The 16996-nt window shown below is 28.3% G+C and overlaps 1 protein-coding gene across 1 annotated transcript in view; it reads left to right on the top strand.

The window, feature by feature from the left end:
- LOC123297349 (sestrin homolog) overlaps window positions 1-16996 on the top strand; it is a 214391-nt gene that overhangs the window by 46071 nt on the left and 151324 nt on the right. Inside the window, exon 3 of the mRNA XM_044878977.1 lies at window positions 1689-1718. Within this exon, the coding sequence (XP_044734912.1) occupies window positions 1689-1718 (30 nt within the window). The remainder of the gene's footprint in view (window positions 1-1688; window positions 1719-16996) is intronic.

The raw sequence follows: 16996 nt of genomic DNA, 5'->3' as shown, positions 1-16996 counted from the left end.
TATTATTGGTAATTAACAAAGCGTTTGGGTAATGTAATTTTTACTCAGACCTTTAAAAACTAATTTAATTAACCTCATGATAACTTTTGTCCATGAAACATTTTACAACCGTTGAGCACAATTGACAGGTGGAAAAAATTTTGTTTTTGTTTTTGTTTTTTTTTTTTGAGTTGAATATTGTAACTACCGATAATTTGAAAGTTTAACAATAAAGGTAGCTTAATAGTTGTACAAACTTTCCAGTACATGGCACATAAAATATCATTATTTGCGATTTTTCGTCATTTAAAATAAAAAATGAATGTCCAATATGTGGAGCAAAAGCTATCAAGTGATGTAAAAATGATCTCAGTGGCTGGTTATCATGAGGTTAAATAAATTTTTTTTGACTAATCCCTTGATAAATATATATATATATATATATATATATATATATATATATATATATATATATATACTAGCTTTATACCCGTCTGCTTCACTGGGCTAAAGAGTAAAAACCACCGCTTTATAGCCTCCAACTCTCTTGATCTCACTTATCACCTTTTTTTTTTAATTTCTTTATCTTTATAATTTATAGCTCATGTGTTATTCGGATGAATGAGCTATATTGCTATACTGTTCATTAAAAACCATTCGTTAGTTTTTCCGTGATAGCGTAACAAACAAAGAAAGAAACAAACTTTACCACTTTATCACTATGTTATGACTGATTTGCTGCATCGGTTGCATAAACTCTTTTAATGAAAATTATCGTGTGTTCTTTTCAGTTACACTTCTAGTTTCTACTAGTGATGTGCTGGATTTGCGAACAAAAATATAGCTCCACGGATAGAGATTATTTGAGTCAAGATACGTATCCGCGGGGCTACATATATAAGTTTTTATAATCCGGCACATAGTAGAAACTAGAGATATAGTTGAAAAGAACACACATACAATGTTCATTAAAAACAATTATGCAACCGATGCAGCAAATCAGTAATAGCATAGAATAAAATGAGAAAGATTAATGTTGATATTCTTACTATAAAGCATAAAGAAGATGCAAAAAACTACAAGTTAGTACACCCGCAAACAGTTTTTTCTTACGAAAAAGGTTCGTTTATTGTACTATGTTTTGATGCGTCGAATATTTTTTTTTCACAAATTAACTTGCCTCCTTTGAAATGGTCTTTTTGTTGTAAATTTTTTATCAATCAAATTTTCTACTTCTTCTTTTATAAAAGAAAAATTTTAGGAAACATCCGTGTAAGATTCGCTAAAAAAGAAACGATTACGTATACGGATTTTTTATTAATGGCGGATATCCACGGATACGGATATTCGAAACTTCATTAATCTACACCTTTTTTATAGTTTAATGTAAAGTCGAGTACAAAATATTTGAAGTAACTAACATTTTAAATGTATGTGTACCAACTGTACCAACTGTATGAAAACCCTGAGCAAACAATTTCTTTTTCATGATATTTTACTATTTTGAGTTTTCCTTCCCCATTTCGAATGTTTCCTTTTTTTTTACTTCTCTTCAAAATCCAAAGAACAATTGAATTCAAGAAATTTTAAAACTGAATTCATTCTTAGATTAGAAATATATTACGGCCATGTAGTACCATATTTTTAGTTTGTTAAAGTTATTATTGATTGTGTACATTTTCACTAATAGGAAATTTTCTTGTTTACAGTTTTTGTCATGGGATACGCAAAGTGATAAGGTAAGTTTGAATTTTTTATTGAAATTTCAGATTCTATAATTGAGACCGTGGCTGAGATAGTGCCTACGCATACGAAAAGTGTGCCAATGTGCGAGAAGTCATCATTGAATTTCTTAACATAATCTTTTGAAAATTATTTTCTACCTACTAAACTAATATAAATTATATAAAACAAACTCAAATAACAATAATGAAACCTGTATTGCGTGATTTTCAACTTCTTAGACTTTGGTGCGGGGTCGCTTATTTCATGAACCCTTATATTATTTCCGTAGATTCGCATAATTAACTATGGTATTTAATTTCTGTTCTTTTGTTTTATGGAATTTGGATTTTCTTAACTAAGCGCCGCACGTTTTTAGTATAAAGAGGATAAATTTCTGAATCCAACCCTGATTTAGAAAATTTTAGCAGTATTTAAAATTATGATTCAAACATAAAACGTTCATAGTATTTTTCATAAGATATAACTTAAAAAAAAAGAAATGAGAACACAAAATGCTATTCTAAATTAAAATAATTGTTTTTATAAAATGATTGAAGTATTTTTAAAATGTTTACAAATTTTAAAGTAATCTTTTGAGCTGTGCTCGTTATACTTAGATATGGCTACGTCAAAATTGGCACGATGATATTTGCACCTGCTTTTACTACTACTAATTCTATGACTCGTGTCGTTGTAAACAAACAATTTAATAAAAATAATAATACATTTTATATACAGTGTAATAGGTCTATGGCCAGATTTGACAGTCATTTCAGTACGGATGGAATTTTGAAAGGCTGGTGTTAAGGTCGTGTTTAACCATTTTTCTTTTACCGAAACTTTTATAGATGGAGACTTGTTTTTCAAGGTTCTTTTAAAATTTTTATATGGTTAGCTTGAACTTGTTGTATATTTATTAAGAAGATGATTAATGATATGATAAAAACAAACAAAAAAAAAATTAAAAGAAAAAACTTTTTTTGGGCAAAGCTTGTTTTGTACTAAAAAGTTGAAAATAATTATTTCTACGAAAGACTGATACGCGACTTTTTGTAAAAGCTGGAGGCGCTCAATTTAAAATATCATGAATGATCCAAAGCGTCTCAAGTGAATTTTACTAATTGTCATGTGTAAGTGACTTACACATAATTATTTTCTCCTTTTTAGTATAATAAAAGCTTGTCCTTTACCTAAGAAGTATTTTTTATTTAAAGCTAAAAAAGGCATATACATCAAGTATGGTGGAACTAAATAAGGAAATATGGGAAAAATCAGAAAATGCTTGTCATAAAAATTCATTGTCTTTCAATTTACATATGTTATTCGTATTGTTCTCAACAAATCCTTTCATTAGATACCCATATCATGGGAGTACTCCCATGATATGGATATGGGTATTGTATGTACGTACATACAAAATAACTTGTTCACTACATTAGATTTAGTGATTTAGAATTTAGTGATTTAGAATAACGTCACTTAGCCTAATTTACCATGTATTGTCATCAAAACTGAACGTATCTGCGAAACTTCAGCTCAATCGGTTGAGGACATTCGAAAGAAGAAGATATTTGATATAACTTTGAAAATTGCAATTTTCAAGAATTCAGGCGACTGACACTTTTTTTGTGCATTTTTTAAATTTATATTTAATTTCGCTTCCCATTTTTAATGCGCAGATACACATTTTTCAGGCATCTTGAAAGAATCCCCGAGTTCTGAAAATTTTTGAAAACGAAAAATAAGTTAGGTACTTGACTACAATCTCTAAATTTTCAGTTGCTCTAAAATGATTTTCAAATATTATAGCCTTATACCTATTATATGTTTATTACTTAAAAATTTCAAACGATCAATGGTGTGTTAAAAATTTTATTTTAATTTTTTGAATACTTAAAAATTGGCCAACGAATTAAAAAAGAAAACAAGCTGAGGGTAAGGTCTGGTGCGACCCTTGAGGTCTACACAAATTACTTCCCAGTATAATAAATATTTATAAATATTTTAAAAAAAAAATAAAAACTCGACAAAACTCGACACGACAAACTCGATAATACGCTTCGATCGACACCTCAAAGAAGTTGATATCATTTTTTGTTCACGCGTTATCGATGACGAAAAAAATGACTACGGGCGTACACACACACACACACACACACACACACACACACACACACACACACACACACACACACACACACACACAAACTTACTTCATCATCAAAATCCAAAAAATTTAATTTTGCTCTATCACATATCCAATTTAATAAACTTGGAATTATACTATCTTTGGGTCATAGTTTTCGAATTCAAATTTAACCTACCTCTAAAAGCTATGAAGATAGTACGGCCAGGTACCGATATTTCATACAAAGGTGAATGTTAGCTAAATTATAATATCAAAAATAAAAAGTTTGGCCCAAAATTAGTGGGATTAAAAAAAAATTTCTGCTATATCGGATAAAATTAGGGTGTATTATGAACAAAATATATTTGTTGAACTTTATGACGTCATCATAATCTAAAAAATTCATTTTTTGCCTTATCACATCAAAAGTATGGCCAATTTTAATAAACTTAGGATGAAATTATATTAAAATAGGGTTATACTTTTCAAATTTGTGGTCAAAATCAACCTACCTCTAAAAGTTGTGAAGGTACGTACACACACACACTTACTTCTTCTCCAAATTGATATGAATGCCTTGTCCTAACCATGAAACGTATAGATATGTTGAAAATTTCAATTAAAAAAATTAGACGAAAAGTTGAAGAAATATTGTATAACTACAATACAGAATATACTCAAATGCCACTCCTAAGACTGAATATTTTGAAAAATATGTCACTCAGAAATCAAATATGATCCACCAATTTAAATTAGTTTTATTTTTATTTTTTCATTAAAAATAGTTTTCAGAGCTTTGCGCGAAAAATTTCCTTAGCTTTGCTCGTACTTAATTTAAAATATAAATTTTGTATTATATCAAAATACGTGTTTTTACTACAGTCGTTCTGAATTTGATTTTGCAAATGTTCAAACTGTGGGAGGCATAAGATAAAGTTCAAGGCAAACAATTTACTTTTCCTTGCAAACGTAAAACATTTTCTGTTAACCATGGAAAGGATGCTTCAAAAATTTGAATTGTAATTTTCTCATATCTCTAGCTTTTGAAATATTTTATATATAAAGTTATGTAAAGAGTATTCGTATATGTGACAGACGTTGCCTATAAACTAAATAAGTGCAAAACTAAGTGTTGAGACTATATTATGTTGCCTTTTCTCGTTGGTAATAAATATTCAAATACCTACCAAAGCTTTTCTGTTTTAAAAGGGTCTCTATCCAAAATATTATTTTTCTCCTTTTATGAATAGAATACCCATTTCAAAAATCAAATTGCTGGAGTGTTAATTTGTATACTAAAGTTCTTTCAAAAAATGTTATCGAAGGTCTATCGATAGTGAAACTCTATCTTTTCGAATATTAGTGATGTCTTGACTGAAACATAATTCTAAAAATTCTGCTTTTATACATGCTATGTAAGTTTAAATATATAGTTTTGAATTCTAGTCCTTTCCTTTTTTTATCAGAATGTTTAACACGATCTTGCATCCAAAACATGTGAAATTCGAAACTGGAATAATCCGGGAAATCAAAAGGTTTTTTCGGGATGATAAGCGTCCAGCTAATATTTCGTAAATGGCTTCATTGGGACGAAGCCAAACTTGTTTTTATCTACTGTGGTATGTTTTCTTAATTCATGCGTCTCGACTATTATAAAACTGACGAAGATAATTTAATAATGAATGCGCGATTAAAAAGTTTCGAGTTGCGTGAAAAACAACGTACTACGTAGAACTACTTACAAAAGATTTTGTAAATAAAAAGTTGGACGTCTCGTTGAAACGAAGCCACTTACGAAATATTTGCTTGATGTTTATCACCCTGAAATAACCCTTTGGTCTTCCGGACCAAAGTTATCAATATGCGAAATGAAAATATTGGCAATACACTTTAGATAATTTTTGATTAAATAGCAATTTCACGCACATGAATAGTAAATTTATTATCTGGATCGTTTAGTTAATTTATTTTACCTTTATTTATCAACTGATAAAGAAAATAAAATAATTATTTTTAATTTTTGCTTTTGTTTGTAGCTTCTGAAGCGTTACGTCCGTATATCAATTTGATATAATTATTAAATGATATGAATACTTAAAATTTATTTCATATATACTGAATATAGTTTTTACTCTTTGAGCAAGAGCATCAACAATGGATTGAACCAATAATAAGTACACAGAAAACAAAAATTTCTTACCTTCTGTCTCTTGAAAATTATTTGCATTTTGAATTTTTGAGATGGAGAAAAACTTCTTAGGGCTAAAAATTTTTGCTGGCCTTGCGTTAATTTCTTTTCGTCCCAAGACAATTTCAAAATGTAAAACATTGTTTTGAGTCCTTTTTGCGCTAGGAAATTTTTTTTGTACATATTATAATACAAGTGTTGTTCTTTAAAATAGAGATTAAAGTAACATTCAGGTAGTATGTCTGTAAACCCACTTTTTAAAAGAATGAAATAAAATTTTGATTACATCTTAAGAATAACCTCCCCGTTGATAATTGCTAAATTCCTTTTTAACAATTATCAAAACAATTTTTTTTAAAAACAACATTCTAATGCATTTATTTATGATGAATTTTTTGATTTCAAGAAAACGATTCCTGTCGGTTTTGTTGAATAGAAAAACAAAAAAACAGCTTTTATAAGTATGTAAAAAAAACCAGCTTTAATAAGTATGTGTATTGAGTATGAATATACATATTATATCTAAGTCTTCTATACAGCAGCATGAGTGTTGTAACAAATACTTAGTGATTCTGAGGCAATTTTAATGGTAGGCAATAAACGTCACTATAATACTTAGGTTTCCCTTCCGGGAGTTCGTATGTCAGAAGTGAATTCAATTACTATGATACATATTATTAATTTTTCATTAAACTTTTGCAATAGTTAATCAAAAAGCCAGAGGTTACAAAATGATCGTTTAAGGACCAAAAATTTATTTTTCGTTCCAGAACGAAATTACTAATTGATGATTTCCCAAAATATGCTCTTTATATTTCCTATATTTACATATTTGTAAACGAAAGATTGATGTCTAGTTTGATAAGCATTTAAAATCAAGTAGTTCCAAGTAGGTGGTGGCTTGTGGGTGGAATTGTTCAGGAAAAACATCTGCAGATTTCTAAACCATTAATAAGTCATTCTTTTAAATAAATTATAAATACATATTTACATAAATTGTATATCACCTTGGAGAAAGTACGTCATCATGGTAAAAATATTCTTTTGAAGACTCTATCCAAAAAGTTTAAACAGAATTTCTTGCATATCAATGACTTTATAGGTACTTTAGGAATTTCATGCTTGCAAGTTTTCAGCATATGAATTAAATTTTCATATATTTTTACAGACAAGAAAGCGAGTTAAAGTAGTACATGAGCCAAGACATGTTTAGACTTGTAGTTAAAATTATTTGTACCTTATTTTCAATTTTGATGATGAATTTTGTTATACATTCATGAATGTAGACGAAAAGTAACATAAAATTTTTCGAGATCAGCCTTGGTTTTCGAAATACCGAAAGCTAAATAATTAAACAAAATTTTCGATTTTTTGAAAATTACTCCAATATCGAAAAATTTTATTCTTATTTTTCGTCTTACGTCCCACTACGATACTCATTCATTCTTAATTAGTAGGGCATAACGGGTTTTCTTTGTTTTCAATGATTCATTAAGGTTTTAAGTTTAATTTTAAATGTTTTAAAATAATTTCCACCGACTAGTTTTGGAGAAATCTATGAAAACATCATCATCCATCTACCGTTTCCCCATAAGACCAATGTTAAATTTGCCTACTTTTGAAGTCATTTATTTATTTAAATAATCGGGCACCCCCCCTCCCCTAAAATTTTCAGAATTGACTTAGACTTAGTCTAAGTTAATGTAAAAGAAAATCAAGCCTTTAATCCAAAATTTCTCTGGTGCTCGTACATCCTTAATATAATAACTTGTAATAAAAATATGACAGTGATCAATGGATCACAGTTGAACATTAAGAATTTTTCGACTTATTCTGTACTAGTACAGATTTTAAATAAACAAACATTCCAAATGAAATGAAACAAAATAATTTTCATCCATTTGTTAATAAGTTAGACCATGATATTTAGTATTCCCTCAAGGTTAAAAACAATAGAATATCTTTATAAATATTATTAAATTACTTAATAAACCTTAACAAACACCATATTTTGATTTTCAATAGTAGCGGAATTCATTTGTTTTTACTATTCAAAAAACCATTAAAATCTTGTAAAATATTTTGTTATTTTATTCTTTTTATTTTATGTTCCTCCTTCTTGAAATATATGAAAAATTTGTGTGTGAAAATAAACAAAGAAACATCATAAAATTTTTTTCAGCGAATGTCATCTTCAAGGAAAATAATCTATTGGTTTTGTAGCGGTGAAATTTGTGGAAGTTATAAATTTTACTTATCTAGCGTTTTTTCTTGAAATAAATTTGAAACGTATAAAAAGATAATCTGAAATAAACCATTACAACTTAGTTTATTGTTAAATATCAGTTTTGCTAAAATTAGCATTGCAGAGGAACTTTTGGAATGAAAATTCGATGTAAAATTGCTAGATTTATTTTGGTTGAGATCCGCTTCATGCATTACTTCAAACTTAAAAACATATTTTTATAACTGCTGCTAAAGCCGATTGATTATAACAACAAACTCTGAAATGCAAGTAGTGGTATTCGATCTTAAACTACATCCTTTCATTTTTTCAAAATGCATGAATATTTGACGAAAATGTTCATAAAAAACGTTCTTCTTTTTTTTAAACTAGTTAATGATTCTTAATAAAAGAGTAATTCACTGAGTTTACATACCACCTACGAAACGAACTTTTTTTTACTTTGACGTGTTTCATTTTTTGGATCATTAAATAAATAAATATATTGTTGATGTTTGTGTGATAAAAATCAAAATCAATTATTATTGAATATTTTAAATGAGATCCTAACTAGGTACTATTTTTAAATCATGATCATTATTTATTCTAGTGACAATCTAATAGTTTAGAAACAATTTGTCTATTGATGTCATTAATATTCATTCTGATTGTGCAATTTTTAATACAAATTTATTATTCTTCCAAACATTTTTTCAATCATTCTAGTCCGAGTGTCTATGCTGTAAAATTTACTTCAGTTTGTACACTATCGACAAATTTTTTACTAAATTTAAAGAATATTCTTTTCATAACGAAAGACAAAAAGGCAACGTTGATCTCCCGTTATCAGAAAACGTCGACAATAACGTGTCCGTGAATTATTATACAGGGTCTTTCAACAAGAGGTACCCATTTTAAATAAAAAAAAGTACTATTTTTGTGAAAATAAAATTAATATCTGCAAATTTCATTCTTTTGATAAAATTTTTCATCCCATTTTTGAATAATTGCGGCTGTATCTCGCGAATAACAATTCTAATAATATCCTTTAGTGGTTGAATATTCGCTGGAGCATGGAGTAGATTTTATCCTTACCGAAGTCCCAAAGTAAAAATTCGAATGGTGTTGAGAGGCACGATATTGTTGGCAAATCAGAGTTTCCATTTGAGGTATCAAACATTCAGGAAATTTTTCACGCAATAGAACCATTGTTTAACCAGCTGTTTGAAATGTGGCGCGTCATTCACGCCTAGAGCATCAAGTTCAGACCAAAAAAGGTAATCAACATCATTCGGTAAATCAATTCATTAATTGAAACGGTCTCATCAGCATCATTTTCGAAATGATTTGATCGAATGACCCGCATTTACTGTCACTTGTTGTGAGTGGAAGGGTTGTTAGACTATTTTTTTTCTCAGGCTTAGGTGAAAATCTTGTTCTAGCATTTCTGGTTCTGAAGTGCTTAGCAAAAACAGTGAAGTGCAGCTATTACAAGCTCATGAGGTTTGAGGGTCGCAAGAGGAAGATAAGATATTTATTTTTGTCAAGATTGCGGACCGAAATCGCAAAACTCGAGACGGCAATATATTACGATTAAATAACATTGTTAGTTACTATTGGTGACAATTTTTGCACATACTATGTTTGCAATTTTCCAATAATTTTTGTTTTATTTCTTGAAATAAAATAAATAATTTATGTTATTAACCTATCACCTCATTATAAATATAAAATGCTCCTTAAACCTTAATTATGCTTTAATTATTTTTTATTAAATATATTAGACCTTGACTTAAACTAAATTTAATTTTATGAACTGTGTAAAACAATTATTTTACTGTATTTTTTTTAAACGTTTAGATGAAAAATTTTGTTATTTTGTTTTTAATTATTTCAATTAAATTATTATGTGGGTGTTTAAGTGATATGTAATAACTTATGTAAAAGAGTTAGATCGAATGGATGTTAAATTGAATATAGTTTTCCAACTTCAGTCAGTAACAGGTCGTATCCAAAAAATTGATCTGGGGGGCTATAGGATGGAAAACAGCATGATTGTCGATTGACAAGACATAATTTACATACATAAGATAATTTTAGAATTGGGTGAGGGGGGTTGGGTGGTAGAGAGTTCTTTTGGCTTTGGTCACTAACATAGTTTAGGGACCTTGATCAGTAACATTTTTTTTTTGTTTAGATTAAAATTTCCTTTTTTGACTCCTAAAGTTAGTAGTATAAAATGATTACACTTTTGTTCTAAAACCTGCCGGTTATGCTGGTTCCAGATTTTGTTGCATGTTGTGTTTTGGTCATTTTGGTTGCATGACTTCCTTTTACACTTATAAACCATTAAAAGTGGATTTAAGGACATTCAAAATATATATTTTTATTGAATACTGGAAAAGCAAATTTTCTATATCCTCAGTTTACAACAGTGATAAATCCAAACTTTCAACATTCTACTGTCAGTGGTTTTTTAGTTACAATAAACGCATGGGTACATAAATACGTACAGATATTACGCCATAACTTGCCGTGGGACTTTCCCACGTCTGGATTGCAAACTTCAAACGAAAATTATCGTATTTCATCCAATTAAACCAAATTTTCCAGTTTGTTCATAAATTTTTGTAAGTATAGAGCAAACATATCATGGAAGTTAAAATCGTTAAAAAGTATTATCAAAAATGCTATAAATTAATTGTTATTTTATACAATTATTTTCGTTCCTCTAAAATTAATGATTCGACAGATAGAGAGAGACCTTGGCTTATAATAATTCAACATCAAGGTTAACTTCATCATAATATACACAAACTATAAAAAAAAAGGCAAAACAAAACAATTCTTACTTTACTACCATCTTGTATTAGTCGTGGTCAATAGACAAAAATGTACTAAGTGAATGTTAGATTACGCACTAAATAGAGTGTTCCGTAGTCTTTATTCACCGGCTTCAAAAAGGTTCTCAATTCGAATGTATTTTTTTATGTTTGTTACCTAAGAACTTTCGACTGGGTGAACCGATTTTGATGATTCTTTTTTTATTTGAAAGCTTATGCTTCCCGTGTGGTTCCATTTCAATTTGGACCAGTTCTGACTATGCCATCCATGAGAAAACCACATGTCTCAAATTTGCATGAAGTATGTGCGCGACAAATGGGCGAACAACTCAATGTCACCCCAACCGATTTTGATTATTATTTTTTTAGTGACAAACTAGTAAGAAAGTGTACTTCGGATTCACTAAAAATCACAAAATAAGAAAACTTAAAAAAAAAAAAATTCGACTACAATCAAAAAACTATTACAAAACAAATTAATATGCACTTTTTGGAGTCAGTGTCAGCCAAGTTGATGTAGCAAACTGTTGTTTCCTGGTTGACACCGACTTCAAAAATAACAATAATTGTAACTACATTATATCGTTATGTTTTTAGTTTTTAGTGCATATCAATTTGTTTTAGAATAACTTTTTGATTGGAGTCAGTTTTTTTTTTTTGACAAAAGTTTTTTTATTCAAAATCGTTTTATAACCTACTAGGAATCACTTATTTTTGGTATTTTTAATATAAATTTTGTTATTTCTATTCGCACCGTGTATGAGTTTTATTGGTTGCGTTTCCATGGTAACGATACACTACTTTAATTATAGAATGGTATGGATGCATATATAATTGTATGGATTGCATTTATGACTTACATTGAAAATTTAATATTATTGTCTCACAAAAAATAAATAATTATAATAATTTACATTTGAGAAATAATATTTGTGCAATTTGATTTTCATACAAAATGATTTCTCCATTTATATTATTTTGCAGTTAAAAAAATATTCTTCAATTTGAAGCTTTAGAATGAGAAAGTCCCAACCCTGAGAATTATCTTAGCAGGTTAGATGCAAAATAGGTCATACACCTTTATAAACTCCCAACTAGGATCAGTAAGTTTTTAGGGGTGGATCAGAATACTATATCTTGTACTTATAATAGAAATATTAAGAAAGAAGCCTTATCACATAGAGTGGAACAATTGATTCCAAAATATTTTACATGAAAATTTTTGGACAATTACAGCTTAAATATCTCTTTTCGTTTTTAAGTTATCGTGGAGACAGACGGACAGGCAGACAACCAGAAATGATATTAGGTGATTTTATGAACACCTACATCAATTTTGTTCGTATTTTCAATGTTTCTAATCGTTAAAAACTTGGGACTAATATTCGTATACCTTGATATACATTTCATATACACAGGGTATAATAACATATTCATATGTAAACAACATTATGTAAATAATTCCTATTTTGTCATATCTAATGTGAAGGTCAAACTTTTCATTATACTTGTTTTATTTAGTTTGACTAATTATGAAAGCTGATTTATTGTTTATTGAGTTTCGTGTATGTTTTTGGCATCGGCTGTCCACAAATTGTAAAATCAATATAAAATTATTTTAAAAATTGATTAGCTGTTGAATCAGCATACAAACATGATCATGCAAATCTGCTTAATCAGAAATTAAAAAGTTAGTTAGCGTAAAAAAGAATTGAGATGATTGTATCACAACTCGAAATTTCTGACCCCACTATACACAAAGATAACTACTATTTTTAGTTATACAATTGAGCAGTGAGTCTATAATGAAATTGAAAGTCTGTGATTCTTTTTACCAACACTTTGGAAAATTTAAAACCTTAAATTCCTTTTCTGAATCAACCAATTAATCTTTATGGATCTTCCAAAAAAACTCTCCAAACTTTTATGTATTCACGGTTTAGATTCAGAAGGAGAGGCAATAAATTAACTGTTTTTATCCAATCTGTCCAAACGCTGAGAATCGTTACTCTGAAATATTGGTAAAATCTAAAAATGGTAAAAAATGGCAAAAATAAAAATTGAGAAATATTTCAAAATAAAGGTTTAATGAGACGATAATTTTTAGCACAGGGAAGCAGAAACGGTTGTCTATTCGCCTCCGAGTGAGAGCTCATTTTAAAAGTATTAACTTAACGTTAAATAATACAAATGCTTGAAATCGTATTTGTATTTATAAAAAAGAAAACCATTGGAATTTTTTAATTTTAAAAACTATTTAAATAAAAATAAATCAATTTTCACATATTTTAATATTTTTGTGTAAATACTCGAAAAAAAGAATTTTTAAAACACGATTGTATTGTTAAATTTTGAATAAACAGAATGTTACGGAATTATCCCGCGTTTGTTTAGATGTAATAGTAAATAGTGTCGTAACCATTGAAGTTGATCCGAGGATAATAGTTGATCTGCGTTCACTGGTCGACATAATAATTTGGATGATAACTTCATATTTGTTTTATTTCAGATGAAGATGAAGAATAGCTTCAAATATAGGTATTGAAGTTAGTTTTTGAAAATCTACAGAAATACGCAAAATTTGAATATTTAATATTCTTATTAGACAAAGAGGGTAATATTTAAAAATTATTTGTCATTTGTATGAATTGCCACAGAGACACTTAACATTTAAAACACCGTTTTGCAAGAAAGAAACACACAATAATATTAAAAAACTTATAACTTCGTTATTTTTAATCATATTAAATTTAATTCTCAAGTTCTATGGTGGATTTAGATCTGGTTTTATAATTTGATGGGTAATATGGCAAATTTAGTAGCAGTATTCTACCCAGTTGATCCGATGATGTCTGGATACGCAAGCCAATCACAATAATCTAGAATCGTTGATAGACAAGCTTGAAAAAAAATCACCAATTCCAGTTACTATTGCTTAAAATACCTTAATTATACTTACAACTTAATTGTGTTAACAAGGGCTCTGTTTGCATGGATTGGTCTGCTTTTAGATAGTTCGCCTTAGAAGTGCTTATGTGCCCCGTAGATTCGGGAATAACTAGCTCATGCATGTTGATACATATATGCAATCAACTAGTATTTTAATATTTTTGTTGGTAGTAATTAGACATTAATTGTTAATAATTAGTGTTTACTGTTAGACTACTGTTTTCGAGATTTTGACATAGTTTCATGATCGTCTCTTTATGCCGGTTTTCCACTAAACGGACAAACAAAAACAAAACACAAACTCGTGTCGAATAAAACAAAACTGCAAATTTTTACCTACAAAAATTTTTGAAGACTGGCAATGTAATCGCCATTAAATTTTTAATGGCCATAAACACAACTTAAACTCAACTGTCCGATTAGTTTAACACCGGCATGCATTAGCAATAAATTCAATGGTGGAAGAGCAGTGAAATTAACTTATGTGAATCGAATTACTCGTAAGAATTTTATTAAGAATTTCCTCGAAGGATTGACATTATTTGCACAGGATAAATTTAGCTTTTATTTATACTTTCCCTTTTTTTAACTGTCTTATCTGATCACATCACATTCACTGATAGTTAAATTTTAAAGCAAAAGAGAAGCAAATAGACATACTTTCGATTCTACAATCGGTATTTTTGACTTCATTTGTTATCTCATTCTGAAACACTCTATATTTGCAAGTTATTTCAGTGAAATAACTTAATTTTTCATTTTGGTTTTTACATTAAATCAGTCGGTAGTACATATGTTTAATTAAAATAATTGCTTTCTGAAAAATATTTACAACAAAAAAAAAAGTTTAGTGACCTCTTTCTTTATGTTCTGTATAAGAAAATATCTCCTAATTTATATAGAGAGTGTTACTTATTGCTTGAATATTTTATGCATTTATAATTATTTTTCTTGGCAACAATTTTTCTTTGCTTTCAATAAATACATTATTTTGCAATACAAAAATAGATTTTCTCTGTTGTTAAATAGATAGTTCAAATATGTTTGTTTCGTTTCACAATATATATTATAGTGTGTAAACTACATTCAACAGTGGCGAATTTTATAGAAATCAAAATTCAGAAAAGTTTCAGCAATTACTGTCGAAAAACTGAGAGAAAGTTACAGGAATATTTAAAATATTTGTACTACAGTGTTTTAGTTAAAAATAAAAAGTTTGCTTGCATTTAGTCCACAAAACATAAAAATGTTTTGAACTTCAAATTTTCTAAATGCATCAGAAAAAATGTTTCGTTAAAATTTTGATAACTACGTTCTTAATCGGAATGGCAGCTAGACAAAAAAGAATGCCCGACATTGACCGTTCAACACATTTCTTATAGTTTAATATTTTGAAATATTTATAATATTCTCAATGAGGCTTTAGTCTTGTGGTTACGTTGCCCACTCCTTATGCAGAAGGCCGTTATGTTGAACCTATCCACGTCAATTGATTTTTTTGATTTAATTAAAATAAAATTAATAAAATATACATAAATTATTGCGAACAGAACACAGTTCCTACCGGGTGCCACCACACTTCTCTTTATTATTTGAGAGATAATAAAATTATCTTTTCGTATTTGAAAGGGTTTTTAAATTTGTGTGTTATACAATGCCAATCATAGACTAATCGCTTCGTAAATAATATTGGGAAAAGTACCAGGCAACATTACATGCAATGTTGAACTATTTTACCCAAAATAATATTATTTTTACCGAAGAGAGTATTTTTTGCAAACACGCTTCCCTGCGAAGCTTTGGGCTACATTTAGTAGGTGTCATTTATCAGGCAAAAATACTCTCAATTAAAAAATTCTTATACAAAAGTTATTTTATTAAGTTATTTTTATTATTAGTTATAATTTAAACTCTTAATGGAAAATCTTATATGGACAAATTTCGCATAATGAGCCGTCAAATTTTATATTTTAGACAGACAGTTGTAACATCTAGTTATGTACTCTGCCTTTTGAACTTCCTTGTCAACAATTTTTGATATCTTAAGATTGATTCAAGAACCATTATAGCTGTACTGACAAACAAACACCGTCAACTACTGTCAAACCTCTAAAAATTATTCAAGAACCATTATAGCTGTGCTGACAAACAAAAACCGTCAAATACTGTCAAACCTCTAAAAAATTAATCGTATTGCAACCAGTTAAACAAAACAATGATTTGACAAACATTTAAATTTAAACGCAAACAGAATTCCGAAAACGATCTTGTTAGATAATATTTATTTTAGTTATTAATAATGAATGCACAACGTTTCGTGAATTTCTTCATTTTATTAAGTGCTCAAAAAAACGACATTACTTTTTTATTTGGTTTTATAAATAATTGTATGCAAATTTTTAATAATTAAGGTAAATTTTAATATTATTTTTCCATTTTTAAATTTTATGCAACAAAATCGTTAACATTATTTCAGTATTCTATTTTAGTTTAAATTTGGATATTTTCATATTATGGGATAAGTAACCGTGCCATCCGGTCATAATTCTAAATGTATATTTAACCCCAATTTTAGTTCAAACACATGACCCAACCATATAGCGATTGTTAATTATGATTTTAATAATAATATTTGTGTTTGCATAAAGGAAATGGTGTAATAAATAATGAATTCTAAAATAAATATCACGTTTGATTTAACATTAATTATTATGATTAAAATAAATATTAATAAAAAAGAAACATTTCTGCCATAAAACTTTCAATTTCCATAATAATAAATCGCCTCTGCCATTTAATAAAGAGGTCATTATTGAAACTTTTTAAAATGTTTTTTTTTTTGTTTTGTTGCATGTTACAAACAAACAAAAAATTTACGACTTTGACAATGAGTGAGAATTAAATAAAAAAACATCACCTATGATGTGATGTTTGTAATATTTATTTTGAAATTTTTTGTT

The sequence above is a fragment of the Chrysoperla carnea genome, chromosome 4 (assembly GCF_905475395.1).
Source record: "Chrysoperla carnea chromosome 4, inChrCarn1.1, whole genome shotgun sequence".
NCBI lineage: Eukaryota > Metazoa > Arthropoda > Insecta > Neuroptera > Chrysopidae > Chrysoperla > Chrysoperla carnea.
The sequence above is the reverse complement of the archived record's forward strand: the minus strand, read 5'-3'. Positions and strand labels throughout refer to the sequence as shown.